The sequence below is a fragment of the Canis lupus genome, chromosome 7 (genome assembly GCF_003254725.2).
Source record: "Canis lupus dingo isolate Sandy chromosome 7, ASM325472v2, whole genome shotgun sequence".
Taxonomy (NCBI): domain Eukaryota; kingdom Metazoa; phylum Chordata; class Mammalia; order Carnivora; family Canidae; genus Canis; species Canis lupus.
Window position 1 is genome coordinate 13,332,450 of NC_064249.1, and position 20,716 is coordinate 13,353,165.

General features: G+C 37.9%; 1 protein-coding gene across 6 annotated transcripts in view; it reads left to right on the top strand.

The window, feature by feature from the left end:
• Positions 1-19,640, top strand: part of CEP350 (centrosomal protein 350) — a 153,819-nt gene extending 134,179 nt beyond the window's left edge. For all 6 annotated transcript variants that reach the window (XM_025429941.3, XM_025429944.3, XM_049112109.1 and 3 more), the window contains 2 exons: positions 2,294-2,416; positions 15,747-19,640. In XM_025429941.3, coding sequence (XP_025285726.1) covers positions 2,294-2,416; positions 15,747-15,911 — 288 coding nt within the window. In that variant the 3' untranslated portion in view covers positions 15,912-19,640. The remainder of the gene's footprint in view (positions 1-2,293; positions 2,417-15,746) is intronic.
• Positions 19,641-20,716: the final 1,076 nt, after the last annotated feature.

Here is a 20,716-nt window from a genome sequence, read left to right on the forward strand (position 1 = left end):
ACTGTAATGTGAGTATGAAGCATCTGGAGATTTTGTTAAAATGGAGATTCTTATGCAGCAGGTCTGGAGTAGGACCTGAGATTCTGCATTTCTAACAAGCTCCTTAGTGATGTAGCTTCTCTTGACCCTAGAACCACTCCAAGTAGCAAGGGTCTGGAGTTGTATTTTCCAGACCTTATTTGATCATGGAAAGCTGATTTTTCCCTACAGATAGTGTACCTCCAACTATAGTTGATCCTTGAACATTGTTGGCAGTTAGGGATGCCAACCCCCTACTCAATTGAAAATCTTTATGGATAGTCTACCAGAAAGCTTACAAGTAACAGTTAACACATACTTTGTATATGTATTATATACTGTATTCTTACAATAAAGTAAGCTAGAGAAAAAAAAATGTTATTAAGAAAATCTCAAGAGAAACTACATTTATGGTACTGTAATGTACTCAATTGAAAAAAAATCCATGTGTAACTAAATGGACCCACAAGAGTTTAAGAGTCAACTGTACTCATCTTACTGGTATATTTTTCTTAAAATCATCAAAGAGTAAAATACAGTAAAGAACATATACAATATTCTGGTGTATAATGTGGAGGCATTGCCTAAACAATTTAGTCTTTTTTTATTAAAATGTAATTACCATATATCATTAGTTTCAGATGTACAACATAATGATTCAGTATTTGTATATATTGTGAAAAGATCACCACAAGTCTAGTTAACATCCATCATCACATATAGTTACAAATTTTTTTGTGTGATGAAAAGTGTTAAGATCTATTCTCTTAGCAACTTCCAAATATACAGTAACACAGCATTAACTATAGAAAGCTTTTGAAAATATTTTGTACTCGTAGAACACCAGTAGATGTTTATGAGATGCAATATATGCTTACATTGAAGTTAGGCAAACTATGGCCCATAGGCCAATTCCAGCCTACCACCTGTTTTTATAAATGAAGTTTTATTGGACCACAGCCACACCCATTTGTTTAAATATTGTCTATGGCTGCCTTCCTGCTATAAGAGCAGAATTGAGTAGTTGTGACAGAGACCCTATGGCCCATAAAGCCTAAAATTTTTATAGTTCGGCTCTTTACCAAAGCTTGCTGACCTCTGCTTAAATTGAAGTAAGTAGCACCAAAAAAAAAAAAAAAAAAGTTTGCAAAGATTAATTTTTTTAAAGATTTCTTTATTCATGAGAGAGAGTGAGAGGCAGAGACACAGGCAGAGGGAGAAGCAGGCTCCATGCCGGGAGCCCGACATGGGACTCGATGCCAGGACTCCAGGATCAAAGGCAGGCGCTAAACCGCTGAGCCACCCAGGGATCCTGCAAAGATTAATTAGATTAAAAAAAAAAAACTAAAATGATTTTCAACTTTAAGAAATAGAAATAGAATATCAGAACCACCTGGAGAGTTTTTTAAACACAGGTGTACTCCATTTCTTTCAGCCCTCCAAAGTTAATACATCCATTAGTAAGAGAGTGTATGTGTATAGTGGTAGAGTTCAGAGACACATTGGTTTGAGAATCTTCTCAAATTATTCTGATTCATAAATGTTATCTTTTCCTCCATTAAGGACATTGTTTGTTTTTTAACAGAACTGTAAAAAGTAGTAAAAACCCAAATTTATTAATAACAAAGAACAAATAAGTTGAAAGAAGGCACGGCACATAATATATATCAACCATCATCAGAATGCATATGTCAATATAACACACAGTGATGCTACCCACCAATATTCATACTGAAATAGCGTTTTGTAAAGTTTTTTCTAAGGGTGATAGTTTAAATATTGTTAGTAAAACTATCATGTTTTTTATACTGAAATGTTGATTAATATTTTTTTAATTCAACAAATTCAGTCATGGTGCTTTAGAATAAACTATCCTAGCCAAAGCCTGTACTTTGCTCACATGGCATTGCCTCCAACATTTATATGGAATTTTCCAGATGCAGAGATTATTTTATGCTTCTGTTAGTAGTTTTGCCAGCTTGAAGTTAGCCAGTGGTAGTAGTTCTTGGGTAGAGGGGACTCTCAAGTGATTTTTCTTTGCAGATTCATCAATGAGTTTTACTTTTATATGTTGTGTAAAAACAAAAAATTCTTTAGTGAATAAGTCTGAGCATTTGGAATGCTTGTGTCTTCAAATTGCTAAGTGGAACTGTAAGTGGGAGAAATTCGTATGATCTTTTATTATAAATACTATATTCTTAGCACAAATCTGCATCATAAGCACTAAATCTCAGGAACTTTGTTGTTTTTGTTTCATTCCCTCTTATTTTCACAGAACTTCATAGCCACAGAAGTACTCAAGTTGTTTAGTCTTAAAAAGGAGCCAAACCACAAAACAGATTGGCAGAAAATGATGAAATTTGGAAGAAAGAAAAGAGACCGAGTGGATCATATCCTGGTCAGTGTATATAACTGAAATATTTTTTATTTTGACTGTCTCTTCTAAAATCAGAATGTGATTAGATTCTAAAAAGAAAGAGAAGAGGTGGCTGGGTGGCTCAGTTAAGTATCCTCCTCCTGGTTTCAACTCAGGTCATAATCTCACAATTGTAGGATCGAGCCCACCCACATCAGGCTCTGTGCTCCGTGCAAAATCTGCTTCAGAATCTCTGTTCTTCACGTTCTCTCTGTGTCTCTCAGATAGATAAATGAAGTCTTTTAAAAGAGGGGAAATATAATTGCTTTTAAGTCTATGATAGTAAAGCCTTAAATCTTTCATTTGCTGCATTTCTGCCCCTCAGTTTTAGGACTTGCTTTCTTTTGAACTTGATAGATGAATATTTAACTTAACAGTATTTTGTGGGTGTGGAGAATTTGAGAAGAAGTTGAGTGGATGCAAAGTTTAAGGTACTAAATTAAAAATAGAGACCAATAAAGATTCTGGGGCCAGATGGCCTGAGTTTGTTTGTTTGTTTGTTTATTTTTATTTTTTTTGATGGCCTGAGTTTAAATACTTGTTCTGCCACTTACCTGATGTGTAATCTTGGACAAATTGTCTAACCTTTTATGTCTCATTTCCCTGTCTGCAGCCTACCAATACAGTTATTAAGAGAATTAAATGAGTATTTATATATGTGTGTATAGAAGAATTCCCTGTATATAACTCAATAAAAACTAGTTGTTACTATTTTGCCATTATTATTATTATCCAGAGCTTTAGCTGGATAAGATTTATTCCATTTTGCAGTATATTTCTCTAGCACTAGAAAAATGTTTATCAAGGTGCCTGGGTACTCAGTTGGTTAAGCATCTGACTTTGATCTCAGCTTAGGTCTTGATCTCAGAATCATGAGTTCAAGCCCCACATTGGGCTCCATGCTGGGCAGGGAGCCTACTTTAAAAAAAAAGAATGTTTATCACACCAAAAAAGAAAGAAAAAGGAAAGAAAAAAAAGGTCTTTTATTCTTTTCTTTCTTCCCTAAAAGAATGTTAAGTAGTAGCAAACTTTAGGAAATGCATTACTTGATTCAGGTTTATCTCTAAACATTTTAATTCTGAACTTTCAGTCTTGTTTATATTTATATTCATATGATGAAAAACAAGTTTAATCCTTAAATTAATCAGTTTTCCCCAAGTATATGTCTTCCCATTGTTTCATTTGCTCAGTAACAACTATACTAGATAAACATTTATTTAATAGCTTGCCATTCTTTTTCATGCCTTTTTTCATGCATGAAAAGAACACACTATAAAACACAGTAATTATATGAGGTAGGAAGGAGTCATGTTATTCTGTTTTATAAATGAGGAAGTTTAAACTCAAAGATATTAAGTGACTTGCCCAGCAAATGAGAGCCAAGATTTTAACCAACTAGTTGTTCATAGATCTTTGCATCTCAAGAATGTGAACTTGTTCTCATATTTCAATAGTGGCTTAAAGTTTGAGTTATTGTTAATTTCCAAGATGTTGCTTCCAGCACTTCTGTAGTAATTAAAGAAGAAAGCATGTCAGGGGCGCCTGGGTAGTTTGGTCGCTTAAGCATCTGCTTTCAGCCCAGATCACGATCTTGGGGTCCTGAGTTGGAGCCCTGCATGATGCTCCCTGCTCATGCTCTCTGTCACTCTCTCAAATAAATAATTTTTTAAAAAAGATTTTATTTATTTGACATCAAGAGCACAAGCGGGGGTGAGGAGGGGCAGAGGGAGAAGGAGTAGCAGATTCTCCGCTGAGCATGGATCCCAGCCCAGGTCTCCATCCCAGGACCCCAGGATCATGACCTGAGCTGAAAGCAGAGGCTTCAACTGAGCCACCCAGGTGCCCCTCAAATAAATAAAATCTTAAAAAAAAAAAAAAAAAGAAGAAGAAGAAGAAAGCATGTCAAGAAACATTCATTAATCCTTCTATCAGTTAACTTGATAACATCCTCTACCATCATCTCAGTGTAAACATTTGAATCAAGAACTGTACTAATTAAGGGCTGATGTGACAGTAGTAAGCAAGACAGGTATAGATCTTTGTGGATTTACAGTTTGCTGTCAAAAACTAGCCATTTGATATATAATTTACACAAGTGTGTAATTCTAAATTAAACAATAAAAATAAAGGAATACAGAGCTATTGTAAAAGCATAAACCAAAGGAAACTGATCTAATGAGGATGGTCAAGGCAAGCTTCCCTGAGGAGGTGACATTTGAGCTGAGATCTTAAGGATGAGTAAGCATTACCTGAGTTCTAAGATAGAAGAGCATTTCAGGGGGAGCAAACCACATTTGCCAAGACCTGAAATGAGGAGGAGCATGGATTTAATCTGAAATGTTAGTGGTTGGAAGTGGCATAAGATAAAACTGGAGGGGTAGGATCTGCATCCTCCAGTACTTCGTAAGCCACATTAAGGCTTTTGGATTTTATGATGAAAACAAGCTTAAGCTAGAGAAACTATAAGACCAGATTGGCAGTTTTAAAAATGCTAGGTGAGTGGGATACCTGGGTTAAGCATCTGACTCTTGATTTCAGTTCAGGTCATGATCTCAGAGTTGTAGGATTGAGCTCCCCACTCAGCAGACAGTCTGCTTAAGATTCTCTCTCCCTCTCCCTTTGCCCCCCCTAAAAATAAAAATAAATCTATCTTTTAGTTGTGTATTATTCTAAATACATATATATTTATGTGTATGTATGTATATACTGGGAGAATTCTTAAAAAGAACCAAGTGTGTGGAGGCAGAAAAACCAGGTAGAAGGATATTAGCCTATACAGCACAGGTGGCTGTTGTTTATTAAAAAAGCAAAACTTCTTAGATAAGTTTATCTTGAGCACATGTCAAAGCAAATGAGGAAACTAGCATAGTGTACCAGTTCAAAAGGACACAGAAAGTGAAGACTTACTATATCCAGCTTCCAGCTAGTTACAGCTTTTACTTCACAAGTATATAAAAATGTCATCTTAATAGTCCAATGATTAAATATATTGGAGGGAGAGGCAACAATTTGGAAGCATCCTCAGACTTGAATTATTAATCCGAAATGACAAGTAATATATCTCACAAGTGAAGAGTAAGCAGATTGGTTTGTGGCCCTTTATTAGATGTACCAAAAAACAAGAAACTGTCCTTGGACAGCAAAGGCTTTCAACAGTGCCATATAGGATCACTTACATAGAAACATCTGTCTCTCCAGCAGTTCTCAGAAAAGTCTCAAATAGCAAACAAAAATTTCTTTAGCTAGTATAAGATTATTATAGCTTTGGTGAAGGTGACATCTGTGTATAACAATTCAAGAGATTTAGGAGTTGGGAAACAGTAACAATATATATTATGTGTATGTCCCCTTTCCTGGTCATAAAATACTTTTAACTTTCCTACAGAGAGATGTAATTTGTTTCATGAGTTCACTCTTTTTTTCTCCCACTCTTCTGAATGTGTAGCTAAATGGTACTGCTAGCTTCTTGAATTAATTATTAAGAGATGCTTAATAAACTCCTCTCCCACAATTATTTAGCCAACCTGGCATTTGGAGATTCTAATGTTTTTGCACTCAGTATTTTTTTAAAGATATATTTATTTATTTTGGTGGGGGGGCAAGAATGGGGGAGGGCCACAGGCAGAGGGAGAGAGAAATTTAAGCAGACTCCATGATGAGTGTAGAGCCCATCTCAAGACTAGATCTCATGACCCTGAGCCAAAACCAGGAGCCATTTAACTGACTGTGCCACACAGGTGCCCCTCAAAGCAACTTTTTATAACACTCACATGAACCAAAAGTTCTTCCCTTAGTACAAAAGAAAAATCATGTTTAGTATAAAATAATCATGCTCATTTTAGAGAATTTACAAAATATTGATAAAAGAAAATCATGATAATCTCAACATCTAGATAACTCCTAATATTGTGATGTATATAGACTTGGAGTCCTTTTATACAAAGAATTTTTTTAAACAAATGAGATCAAAAAAATAATAAAATAAAATAAACAAATGAGATCATTGTCTCTTTTCTTGTGATCTGATTCTTTTTACTTAATAAAATGAACATTTTTTATTTTCACTAAATGTTCCTCTATTTTATATCACTTTTAATAACTTTATGCCATTTTATTTTCCTGGAAATAAGTAATCCACTAAATGGATGTACCCTTATTTTAACCAATCAATAATTTTTTTGCTTTTTTAAACAACAGTGTTGTGATAAATATCTTGCAGTATGAGATTTTTGTACTTATTGTCAATAATTTCCTTAGAGTAAACTCCTAAAATAGAATTACTGATTAAAAGTATATGCAGAATGTTAAGGCTTTCGTATGTGTTATCAAAGTGTTCTCCAAAAAGGTTGTGTACCAATTATACATACTCACCAGCAAGATACAAGAGTGGTTTCTCACCTTTGCCAATAACTGTTACCAATTTTTAAATCTTTATCAAAAGAATTAGCTCATTTTGCTCTTTATAATTTTATTATTAAATGTGATTAATTTTTACCTGTTTATTAGCTATTCTAAATATTTTGCATGTTTAATTATTAAATATTAATATTATTAATAGTATATAATGTATTATATATTATTAACATTCTTAAATATTCCAAAATTACAAAAAAGAACAGATAATGGTATAGAACCCCTTCCTCCTCTTCCACTGAGGCCAGTTTCCACCATCCTAAAATATGAACTCTGTAAGTTAATGTAAGCTCTGTCTTTGTCTGCAAATGTCTATTTCAGCTCTTATTCTTGAATTATAGTTTACTTAAGTATTGAATTCTAAGATGATAGTTCTTTTACTTCAGCAATTTTAAGGTATTCTTTTATTGTAATCTGACCTCTCTTGTTGGTCTTGAGAAATCTGCTGACAGTCCTTTATGGGGAATCTGTCTTTTCTTGTTAGTTTCTATTGAAGGTTATGTGTGTGGTGTTTGTGTGTTCATTTTATAATTTCTCTGGATATGTCTAGATGTGGATTTCATTTTATTTTTCCTGCTTTGGACTCACTGTGCTTATTAAATCTGTGGATTCAGGGGGGATCCCTGGGTGGCTTGGCGGTTTGGCGCCTGCCTTTGGCCCAGGGCGTGGTCCTGGAGTCCCAGGATCAAGTCCCACATCGGGCTCCTGGCATGGAGCCTGCTTCTCCCTCTGCCTGTGTGTGTGTGTCTCTCTCTCTGTCTATCATAAATAAATAAATCTTTAAAAAAAATAAATCTGTGGATTCATATCTTTACCCAATTCTGGAAAATTCTCAGCTATTGTCTCTTAGAATATTGCTTCTCCTCAAGTCTCCATTTCCCTGTGGCACTTCTCTGGACAAGTTCTCTTTCATGGCTCTTAATTCTTCCCCTAATTAGATGCAACACTTGCTGCTCTTTTAAATTCCTATTTGTTCTAGTACTTAAGATTTTCCTCTTTTCTCAAGATTTCTTTGTGCATTGCAAGTAGTTTTGTTACATTTTATCCAGTATATCTGTGTTTATATGAGAACTTTTTTGCATTATCTTACTCTCCTGTTTTTACTCTGCCAGTCTTGCCATCTAGTGGTGGTGGTGGTGTGTTTTAATGCGCACTCCAGGAGTTTTTCAAATTTTATTTCTAAATAAGATTTGGATATTATAATTTTTTAAAAGATTTATTTGTCAGAGAGAGAGAGCACTAGCAGGGGGAGCAGCAGACAGAGGGAGAAGCAGGCTCCCCACCGAGCAAGGAGCCATATGCGGGACTTGATCCCAGGACCCTGGGATCATGACTTGAGCTGAAGGCAGATGCTTAACTGACTGAGCCGCTCAGGTGTCCCTGGATATTATAATTTAAAAGAGCAGGAGAAGACAATGGTTAATATTTTGGTCAGCCCAACACTATAGATAAAATGAAGCCATCTGTTCTTATAAAATTGATGGGTATTATTGTTTTTCTAGAATTTTGACTATTGGTAATTTTGCTTAGGATCTTTAGTTTTTAAAGGTCCTGAAACTTCCTGAGCCTCATTTAATATTTTTGGATATAATGAACCCCCAAATACTTCCATGGATGTTAGTGAGAAAATATGGCTTAGCAGTTAAGAGCAAGATCTGTGGAATCAGACCTCTTATAAGGTTCCAAACTTGTCTCTACCACTTACTAACAATGTGACTTTGGGTAAGTTACCTCTGTGCATCTCAGTCTCCCCATTTGTAGAGTGGCAGCCTCATAGAGTTGTTGTAATGACCAAATGAGAGACTCTATGTGCTAAGTGGCATATAAGAAGCTCTCAAAAGTATGAAGTTATTAATATAATAATTTTTATTGATTTATAATCATTTTCTTACTTGATCCCCACCCTTCCTGTCTGCAAACAGCAGAGTCTAAATTATGTCAATTAGAATATGGGTCAGAAATTTGACATAGTGCTATGAGATACAGAACTTGAAGATTTTTGGCTTTTCCATCTTTTTATTAAAAATGTACATGCCCTGGTACGCCTGGGGAGTGCAGTGGTTGAGCGACCACCTTCGGCTCAGGGCATGATCCTGGGATCCAGGATCAAGTCCCACATTGGGTTCCTTGTGGGGAGCCTGCTCCTCCCTCTATGTTTCTGCCTGTCTCTCTGTGCCTCTCATAAATAAATAAAATCCTTTAAAAAAAATGTACATGCCCTTCAGCCATGGTGGTTTAAATCTGCCACCTATGCTTGATTCTTGAGGATAAAGATATTTTGACTCAGAACAAGCACATGCTGTCACCTTTGCCTAAAGATCCTAACAATACTAGTAGATTTAATTCCCAGAATGTTTGGCTCCATCTTTCTATATTAAATCATATAATGTGTCAGCCATATTGTCAGGTTTTTCAGTACAATTTTCTGCCAGTTCAGTATTTTCTTTCATCATGCTGGTTTGTCACCACGCAGTCCAGTGTGATTAAAAAAAAAAAAAGATTATTATTAGCACAGAATTAAATCATGTGAAAACAGTTTAATTAGAAAAGGGACTCTGATGTGTGTATGCATAAACACTGTGCTTCACAACAGTTAAGAAAGAACTAGACAAAACTATTCACCTATTTGCCTATTGAATTATTGAAAAGGATCCACTGAACTCCCAGGGGCACCTTTGGCCAGTTCAAATTAACCCAATCAATCAGTTATTTCTTATACACCTGCTATGTACTAAGCATAGTACTCTAGACCCTGGGAATGCATTAATGAACAAATCAGACGAAATGCAAGGAGCTTTCATTCTAGTGAGGGAGACAGATACAATAAATATAAGGTAAATATATATGCAATAAGGGAATATTGGGGGTTGCAGTTTTAGATAGGATGTCTGGGGAAGGTCTTGCTGAGAGATGACATTTGCTTAAAGGACTGAGGGAAAGACAGCCAAGCACTCACCCAGGGGAAGAACATTCTGGAAAAGATACATTGGGCCTTGATTACTAGGGGAAGGTCACTGGGTGTGGAGCAGAGTGAGAGGGGTCAGAAATAGTAGGAGATGATGTTCCAGAGGTATTGGCGTGCGCGCGTTGTGTGTGTGTGTGTGTGTGTGTGTGTGTGTGTGTACAGACAGCCAGATCATGTAGGGTCTAATAGGCCCTTATAAAGACTTTAGGTTTTACTCTGAATAAGATCAGCAGACATTTAACAATTGAGAGGAAGAGTGATGTGATGTACATTTTAACAGGATCACTATGGCTGCTGTGTTGAGGATAGATTGAAGGAATGGGAGCAAGGAGACCAGTAGGATATTGTGATAATCCAGGCAAGTGATAATAATGGCCAGATTGAGGTGGTGAGAAGTGGTCAGATTCTAGACATATTTTCAAAATAGAACAGCAGAACTGCTGATATATTGGATATGGCATATAAAAGAAAGAATGATATTAAGAATAATTCCATTGGATTGCTGGGAGCAACTGGAAGGATAGAATTGCCATTTGCTTATTTGAGAAAGATTGAGAGGAGCGGGTTGGGAAGGAATATCAGGAATTCTGTTTTGAACATGCTAAATTTGAGGTATCTGATAAACATTCAGATGGAGATACTGAATAGGCAACTGGATATATCTGTCTGCAGCTCAGGCAAGAGACTTAGGCTGGAGATAGGAATTTGGGAGTCCTGGACATAGCGATGGCAGGCAGAGCCATGAGGCCAAGAGAGTGCAAACTAATAGGGAGCGGAGGTGCAACAACTGATTCTGGACACACTCCAATGTTTCAAGCATTCAGAAGATGAGGAAGAACCAACAAAGGAGACTAGAAAGGAGCAGCCAAAGAAGTAGGAGAAACCCAAGAGAGTATGGGGTCCTGGAAGCCAGGTGAAAGTGCTTCCAGGAGGAGGGAGGAATCAACTGCATGGAATACAGCTAATTGGTCAAGTAAAATAAGAACTGAGGATTTACCATGGGATTTAGCAATGTGGAGGTCTTTACTATCTTACATTAATATAAATAATCCGGGTGGCATGCCTGAGGTCAGCACTGGATTTCAGTAAGTTTCAAAAGAGAATAAGAGATTAGTGAGAGCAAAAGTGGACATTTCAAAGGAGTTTTTCTAGTAAAGTGAAAGATGGAGAGGGGCATGGTGACAAGAGAGGGTTCTTGTAGCTTGAAAGAAATAATGCTGAGAGGAAAAGTTCACTAGAGAAAATGTGATGATGCAGAGGAGCAAGGAGGGGCTGTAGGAGCAGGGTCCCTGCGATGGCACATGCGGCATCCACACTGTGGAGAGGTGCCCTCAAATGGAACTTTAGCGCTTATAATTTGAGAAACTATTGTATTAAACATTTCATAATAAACAGTTGCTTCCTCCATACAAAAATGTATAATTTAGGGGCGCCTGAGTGGCTCAGTCGGTTAAACATCTGACTGATCTTAGCTCAGGTCTTGATCTCAGGGTCGTGAGTTCAAGCCCTGCATTGGGCTCTGCATTGGGTGTGTAGTCTACTTAAAAAAAGAAAGAAAGTGTATAATTTAGCTGTCATTGCTCAGACCAGGAAGGTCCCTAATCAGTCTAACTGTACATCTGTCTGTGGCATTATTTGAGGTGAGTAAAACACAAAGAATGTTTTTTTAGGCAGAAAGGCCTCCATTAGCCAAAAAAAGAAATCTTTCTTTCAGCTGCAGTTCGCATTCACTGTCCCTTTACCACTTCACAAGGACATCGATGAATTTGTATCTTAGGTTAGCTAGAAATATGATGAGCTATTTTTAGCAATGCATTCTCAAAGTAGATGTGATGTGGAATGAATGACAAATTAGACCAACTTTTGTATGTCCTTTATACACAGTAGGCTTGGAGAATCTCTCTACTGTAGGTAGAATTGCACTTAAAATGACAAATCCTGTAGTGAAAGCCCCTAGCTAATGATTGAATCTCCTTCACAGCTTAAAATCTGATGAAATACTAGCTAGATAGCTCCTGAGTTTCACTTACTGTTGATGAGTGCTTTCTCCTAGTAAGCCTGAAAAGTTTTTCATATAATGAATTATAATTTACTTCACTCGCGTTAGGGTTTTATATGACAATTTTCATTCTTCCTGCATGCCTTTGAGACAGCTGTCATGTTGTACCTGAGTCCCTCCCTGTTAAATGTGGGTATCCTCTCCCCTTGTCTGATAGTGTTTTTAAAGTTCCTTTAACATTTTCAGCTTTACCTCTTTTTCAGTTTCCCTCTTTAGACACCATACTCGCAATTAGCCATATAATATTTTGTGTATTGATTAATTAGTACAGTCATATAATCTCCTTTTTCTATTAATCCAGTTTATAATCACATTTATTTTTAACATCATTCTCATGAGACTCACAAAAACTTAGGAAAACCCCAAAACCAAAGGTTCAACCTGTGCCTTTGTAGTTATTCTGGAGGCCCAAATACAGGATTTTATTCTCTTATTCCATCATCTTGTTGAATTTGGCCCTTTGTTCCAAGCTACCAATACATTTTCAAGTACATTCTTCCAATGTAGTTCTGTTTTTCGACCTCATGTCACCTCTAAAATTCATCCACACCATTACCAAAAATGATGAACTGGACACAATCCAAAGACAGCCTTTTAGCACTCACTAAAAAACCCACATGCCAGATATTTATTTAACATTCTATTTGCACTGTCCTTGTCACTGGGAAATTAAAAATGAAAAATCTTGAGGAGCTCATAGCCTAGTAGGAGAGTACAATTTCGCCAAATAATGAAATATGAGCAAGATAGATGAGGGCGCAGAGGAAAAAGCTCCTGAGTTGTTCAGGTGGAAACATCCTTGCAGGTTGGTAGTTGTTTTGTCCTTTAATCAAAAAGGCACAAATCCATTTAATTGACCTGTTTCTGTTTCCTCATCTTATTCACAAGGATATAGTGAAAGACCCTGCCATATGCTTGCTGAAGTCTGGCCATATTTTATTTCCCACCTTTCTCTTTTCCACCAGCCTTATACCCTGTCAAAATAAAAGAAAATGGAGTTATTAGACTGACTTTTTAATGTAATTTAATTAACTTATATAGTATATATTAACTTGCCATATATGCCTGATACATGTGTAGGAGGAGGGGAAATGTGTAATAAAATAGAAGAGGCTCTAAAAGAGAGCCTCTTTCCAGAAGGAAAAAAATGGAGGCAGATCTGCAGGCTCTGAGATCCCTTGGTTGCCATGTTGAAGTTCGAAGTTGTGCTTTGTGCTTTTGGATGGCCACAGGAAAATGGAAAGCATGATGTTGGTCGTCACCATCTGAAAGGGAAGTGGTTCTTGCTCTGAGGAGGAGCAAAGCTTTTGCTAAATCTGACAGAATGCTGTGGGGGCTTATCGTCTCTGTGCTGAGATAGCAGATCATGTCCTGAGCATATATTCTACTGTAAGGCCACAGATGATTTCATCAGGACCGTGCCTCCTAAATTTTGTCACCAGGGAGGAAATTGCTCAAAGAAAAGGTTTAATATTAAAAGGCTGAAAAACTTAGAAAAAAGAAAGCTGTGCAACTTTGTTTGGACAAAATTCATGGGAGATAGGAAGTCTTTTGTGGGGGCACACCTGTTAGCTCTCCCAGAACATGGTTTTCCCTCAACACTGGTTTGAGAAGTGTTGCCTCAGGCTGTTGTTTTTACAGCATCCTTCATGAGAAGAATACCAGCTCCTTGGTATGTGAATAATATTTCTTACACATCAATGCAAAATGATGCTTTGATGAAATAAATATAGGAAACTCTGAATTAAACAAGTTTCTTTACTGATGGACTTCTTTTTATTTTTTTATTTTATTTTATTTTTTAAAGGGTTTTTTTTTAATTTTTTTTTTAATTTTTATTTATTTATGGTAGGCACACAGTGAGAGAGAGAGGGGCAGAGACACAGGCAGAGGGAGAAGCAGGCTCCATGCACCGGGAGCCCGACGTGGGATTTGATCCTGGGTCTCCAGGATCGCGCCCTGGGCCAAAGGCAGGCGCTAAACCGCTGCGCCACCCAGGGATCCCTGGACTTCCTTTTAATAAGCTAATGTACAATGTGAACCTCCCAGAGGGAGTTTTCTAAAACTTATTTGACTTTTTGGTGGCAGATCTGTTCATGGATCATAAATTAGGGAACAGATGAAATGGTTATTTTGCAAATCCGTCAAACACCCTCCTCAAAGAGAGAGAACATGACAGCCGCTGTGTCATATATTTGTCAGCCCTGACCAAGGTCATAGATTGGGAAAGGCTCTTCTTCCTTCCTGTGCTCTCAAACTACAGGACGATATGGTCTCTCTCTCCTGAGAGTCTTCTTGTTTGCTCATAACAGGAACCAGAGTACAAGTTCCTGTTTTCACGTCCTCTACCTTTTTCGAGATGAAGTTATCATGGCAAGTCAGGCGTTTGTGGTCGCATGACTTTTTCACCAAGTTAAGACTTCTGGTTAGAGAACCCCATCACTGCGGTTGACTTCACTGAATTCCTCACTAGATTGGGGTTTACAGTCCACTTTCTCCACCTGGCCTCCATGCCACACACAGTATCATTGCATACTATTAAGTCTCATATGTTTCTTTTCTGAGTATTTTTTTTTTAAGATTTTGTTTATTTGACAGAGAGAGAGAACACAAGGAGGGGGAGTGGATGACAGAGGGAGAGAGAAGCAGGCTCCCAGCAGAACAGAGAGGCCGATGTGGGACTTGATCCCAGCACCCTGGTATCATGACCTGAGCTGAAGGCAACCGCTTAACGAGCTGAGCCACCCAACTGCCCATGAGAAGTCTTTAAAAATTATAAACAAGCAAAAAATCTTGGACATTTAGTTCTAATTTGATTAGTTTGGGTTTACCTTAGGAATTTCAAAACCGTAAAATGTAATTAATATTATAATAACATTGTATGGGGACAAATGCGAGCACAACATAATATATGGAGTTGTTGAATCATTATGTTGTACACTTGAAACAAATATAACATTGTGTGTCAACTATGCTTCAAATTTTTAAAAAAGCAAGTATTACATAACTGATACTTTTCAAAATGATTTATTTTAGAGTGAGAGAAAGGGGACAGAGGGAGAAGTTGAGAGAGAATCCCAAGCAGACCTCCTGCTGAGTGTGGAACCTGACACAGGGCTCCATCCCATGACTCTGAGATCATGACCCAAGCCAAAATCAAGAGCCAGTCAGTCAACCAACTGAGCCACCCAGGCACCCCACATGACTGATTTTTAAAATAAACTTAAGCAGGGATCCCTGGGTGGCACAGCGGTTTAGCGCCTGCCTTTGGCCCAGGCTCCCGGTGCATGGAGCCTGCTTCTCCCTCTGCCTCTCTCTCTCTCTCTCTCTCTCTGTGTGACTATCATAAATAAATAAATAGTTTAAAAAATAAAAAATAAAAAAATAAACTTAAGCAATAATATATTTTAAAAATAATATTAAACTTCACTTATTTATAATACTCTAGAATCACATTCAGTATTTTCTTTGGATATATGTATTTTATAAGTGTAAATCCATATATATAATAATTTACATTCTTCTCTTCCCCTTAAATCCTTATACACATTCACTTATGTTGTCATAGAAAACATACTTGTAATTCTTAATATCTATAAAATCCTGGAATACTGTCAAATTCCATTTTGACAGATTTGAAGCCATTTCGACAGTTTTGAAGGCACTTTTATTTGGCAGTTGAGGTTTTTCAAACTTACAACTTTTAAAGGAGTATTGATATCATCATATAAACAACTTTTTCTCTGACTAACTTCCTTGGGCTGTATTCTCATGGATGGGAATATAATTAATATGAATATATAATAGCAGTACAATTAACTTTCTAGCTTTTATGTGACAGTGACTTTTTAACCTTTCTGTTCTCTAAATTCTAGGTCCAGGAGCTCCACGAAGAGGAGGCACAGTGGGTGAACTATGATGAGGATGAGTTGTGTGTGAAGATGCAGCTAGCTGATGGGATCTTTGAGACCTTGATCAGAGATACTATTGATGTTCTGAATCAGATCAGTGAAAAACAGGGGAGAATGCTACTTGTGTGACATCTTGCAAATAAATCGAACACTGAGTGCTAACATGAGTCCTGGGCCTTTCTGCCTCCTGATACACACCCCATCTCCATCATAGCAAGAGCGCTTCCGGACTTGTTACCTTTTCTTAAAGACTACTGGTTTGGAGTTCATGGGACAATGCGATATATCTGGTATGACAGCCTTTGCCTTTAGAGACTGTCCACTGGATTAGTTGGTTATTTTCAGTGGGCAGGGTTGCACTCCTGATGTTGACACACAGTATAATCCTACACCTTTTGTTAACACCCCTACTGGGTCTCAGCTGTGGGCTGAAAACACCAGACTGACCTCTGAGCTTAGACTAGGCTATTACTTTGTTGAGGCTGAAGTCAGGCAGGAGAGGTATATAGAATTCTGCATCTTACCAATTTTGAAATGTAATCCTGGTCTTACACCGTGAAAGTCAAATGGACATTATAGTCTCTAAACAGTATTAAACCCCTAACCACTTCTACATAGGCAAGTCTAATAACGTGTGCCTATTTCACATTCTGGAATTCATTTCATTTCTTTTTGAAGATCATTTTCTTCCATTATTGCAGTTGAGCAGCACCAAGTGGACTGTCCAGTTCACAGAAATCCATGGTAGCCTTGCTTTCTGAGCACCATCTAAAGAATTTTAAACCTTTGCATTATTTTGAGTTTTCTCTGTGTGGGCATGAAAACAAAGAATGCCCCCACTGAAGACGGGGCTCAAAGGACTGATGCAGGGCTGGGTCTTCTCTCCCTTCTTCTCTCCCTGCACTTTTCTTACTCCTTCTGAACCTCTACCAGCTGCTCCTAGAATCACAGATCCTCAGGACCATCTCAGGCATCCAGGCATGGCAAAAGTGGAAATAATTCATTTTGGCCTTCAAACTTTCAACTCCCATCTCTCCCCCAAGAAGTCAGAGACGCTGTTACTTGAATGATTTAGGAAATGAGTGTGTGCACCAAAGACAAAAAGATATTGTCTATCGTTCATGTGCTTGTTTTGCGCTATGGAACATTTTTTAATTTATTCTGAGATAAATTATTAAGTTGAAAATGTGTGTCCCCATTCAGAAGTGAGAGATTCTTCTTGTAATAGTTAAACTTCTGTCTTGAAGTTTCTGTGGTTCATAGTCTTTGCACAGGAAATCTACGGTTTTAAGAAACCCATACACATATCGAAGAAGGCAATTTAATTCAATGAAAAGAAGATGAGCTTTTCCAAGATCACCTGCAATAGCAGGAATGGAATAAGATGATTAAAGACACTGTAAAATTCAGTTCTGCCTCTCTTGCAGCATTGCTTCTCACAACTATTACCTGTACCTGAAAAAAAAAATATATAGACGCCAGCTGCTACATTAGAGCATATGTGATGCTCTCCAGGACCTCAGTACCCTGCCTTCTTGACTGGTTTCTCTTGATCAGTCCTGTCCTTCTTCAAGTAATCCAGAAGAATGTGGATAATCTTAGGCGTGAATGTAAATGCCTTAATATTGAAGGTCCTGATTAGAAGCATGATATAAGACATCCACTGGATTCATATTTACAAATATCCCGGAATGTTAATAGCTTCAAAATATGTTAGAAAAACCCCAAAGATGGTATAATCTTTTAAGTGTGCACATTCGTTCATTTCTGCATCTTTCCTCCCAACCTGCCTTTGCGTCTCAGATGTTTCACTATGCACACTTCCATCCCTCCTTGGTTTCATCTTGCCATCATGAGAAACTTAGCGAAATAATCATTGGAATATTTGCATTTTGCACAATGACTGGTATGATAGCTCTTGACAAATAAGGAAAGCACTGAAATGTGGTGATTGGGTCTCGGGAAATGCGCAGATTGATGTATCGCCAGCATTTCTTCTGGGCTTTTGATGTTGAGCTCTAGTCTTGTAGCCATATGAGCAGATCCACTAAGAGAAGCTAGGGTTTCTTGAGGTTATTAACCAGTAGTGTGGAGATAGTGTTTTCACGCTGGCCAAGGAAAAGCAAAGGCCTTTCTTTTTAGTTTGTGTTATTTGGAAGACAGAAAAACATCTTGTCTACACCCTTTGGCTGTTTGTAGGATTACATTGTCCTTATGATACTGAAACTTTACAGCTGCTATAAATTTTTTATAAGTGAATATGAAAATAATATAATAGGAATATAGGTTGTTTTTCTACATTCTCATTATTTGGACCTAAATCAATTTTTAATAAGAAAGTTAATCTTTACTCTTTATGACATTATGATTCCAGAAAAGGAAAAAAATAGATAAGTGTGTGGAGTCAGCTATCCGGACTTGGGGTTCTGTGGTGAGGATGCGGCCGGGACCATGTGTTGGCCCCCCTCGTGCACTCCCGCTGTCTCCACTGTCTTCAGAATCCCAGGCTCCAGATGAGAGGCAGCAATCAATCCGTCTTACTCCTTGTTAGAAATGGTTGTCCGTAGTTTGGTAGCAGAAAACAGAGGAATCTATAAGTAGCAGATTTCTTATTATTTTAACTATTGGATATAATTGAAAGGTGTTTATTGTTAGCATTAGAATTGGTGACTATGGATACCCAGCCACTCGTTCCATATTGGGATCTTTTTAATCAAGCTCTGCCTCTTAATCAAGAATCTAAATATTCCCTCTTTATAATCTTTGTTCCTTCTCCCCATGCTCCCATCCTCTTTCACTCTTTATTCATAATTCCTCTAAGAAAAAGATCTTTGCATCAGCAGTAATATCTTTTAGAATAGCACTATCAGAATTTAGTAGTAAACCAACATAGAGGCTTCAGATTTAGTTCTGAGTCCAAAATAATTTGTGCTATCCAGGGTTCTGAACTCTGGGTTACAAGTACAGGGTATAGATTCCCTCTTCAGGTCTAAACAGGAATTTTTATTCTAGGGAAAAGTGGGAAGAGCTCAAAAGTAGTTAATAAGGAAGGTAATTGGTTTTTCTTTTACCCAAAAGAAAAGAAAATTCCTTCTGTGACTACAGGTCTCTGAGAAATTATCTTTCAAAAGAGATTTCATTGCTCATAAGAGTGTTGTGGCCTATTGATAAAAACAATTTTGTTCACTTTCTTGTCTTGAAAAAAAGTGGCCTTAGCTTTTTGCAATACTTGAATAAAGTGTGTCCTCGCACAGCATTAGAGACTCATAACTTTTCTGCAAGAAGTTCAAACTTACATCTTCTTTTACTACCTTAAGAATACTAGTGAAGAAAATTAATTCAAAGAGCAAATGATAGAAACTACAATGATGTTTAATGCAAATTGTAGGAATTTACATGTTTACAAATCATCTTGAACTGGTTGTGCAGCAATTCAATAAAATATCTTTGTATTATAAAATGTGAAGAAAACAATGTAAACTGATGTAAAGGAGGTACTGTCATTTTAATTAACCTATGTTTAATAGCTTTTCCTTCCGGACTTTGCAAAGCCTTCTTGGGAAACACATTGCAAAGCATTCTCTGGGAGGCCTGGCCTCCGTGTGTGTACTGTACTGTGCAGACATGAAAAACAAACCCGTTTACTGTGTACGTGTAAATAGCCTGGGCTTCAGGCCATTTTCAGCCAATAGTCACATCCAGTGCAGCTTTGCACAGAAGACTTGGGGTGTGGTTTGTAAGTATGATCTGTAAAATAAGTGGGATGAATTCCCATGTATACCTGTGTAAATAGATTTGTTAACTGAAATGTACTTTAAGAAAAGATAAAATCTGTAAATAAACTGATTTATAAATTAATTTTGTGTCACGTTGTCTGTTTTTTCACCTTTTGAGCTGAGATCAGAGAGCCAGTCCCTGTGAAGTTGCGTATTGGATAGAGCATGTGTGCTCGGGCCGCGGGGGAAGGCGCGCTGTGCGTAGGAGCTGTTCCCTTGGTTTCTAAACGCCATCGCCGCATACGTCTGAGCAGCCTGGGCTCTAATATTCATCACTCGTGTGTACCATCCTCGAGCACACCTGCATGTTCTGAGCACTGTGTCGAGTGCTGGGGCAGAGGCGACAGATGGTCCCTGAGCTCATGGAGCTGGAAGTCTAATGAAAGAGTCATCAGAAAAGAATTTCAAAAACAATACATAACAAATCTCAGTTAAGTTCTGCAAATGAAGGACACACAGGGTTTGAGGCTATATGATAATAACCCAACGGGTGGGGATGGGTTAGAGAAGGGCTCCCTGGTAAATTAGAACTTGGTGTTCTATGGGCTTCTTCCCTGTAATTCATGGCAAACATCTTTTCTCCCAGATGACTTGAATTCTGAGCACCCTTGCAAGATAACATACAGAAAAGTCACAATTAAGTGGGCCACAAAAGAGCGCAACCATCTGATGACTAGGTGTGGAGGCTATAATTTATTTCTAGAAACACAAGCTTGGAGAAGAATGGAGCTAGATATCTAGAATAATAAAAGAATTTCCAAGATGGAAATGTATGGCATTCAGGGTAATGACGCCCAGGGCCCCCAGGGACAGCAGGTCCCCTCTGCAGAGGAGTGGGAGGTGTGGCTGCACGCACCCCATGTTGTGCCATGTTGTGCCACGGTGGACGGACCAGGACCCGCCCCGTGGGGTCTGAAATACAGAAAGCTGGGGCTGTGCCTGAGGGCTACAGACGCAGACACTTCAGAACAAAGGAGCACAGGTGTGAAGCAGGGACAGGTATCCCCACACAAGGTGATGAGCAGCCCAGCACAGGGACGCCCGGGTGGCTCAGCGAACGAGCATCTGCCTTTGGCTCAGGGCATAATCCTAGAGTTCCAGGATCGAGTCCCACGTCGGGCTCCCTGCATGGAGCCTGCTTCTCCCTCTGCCTATGTC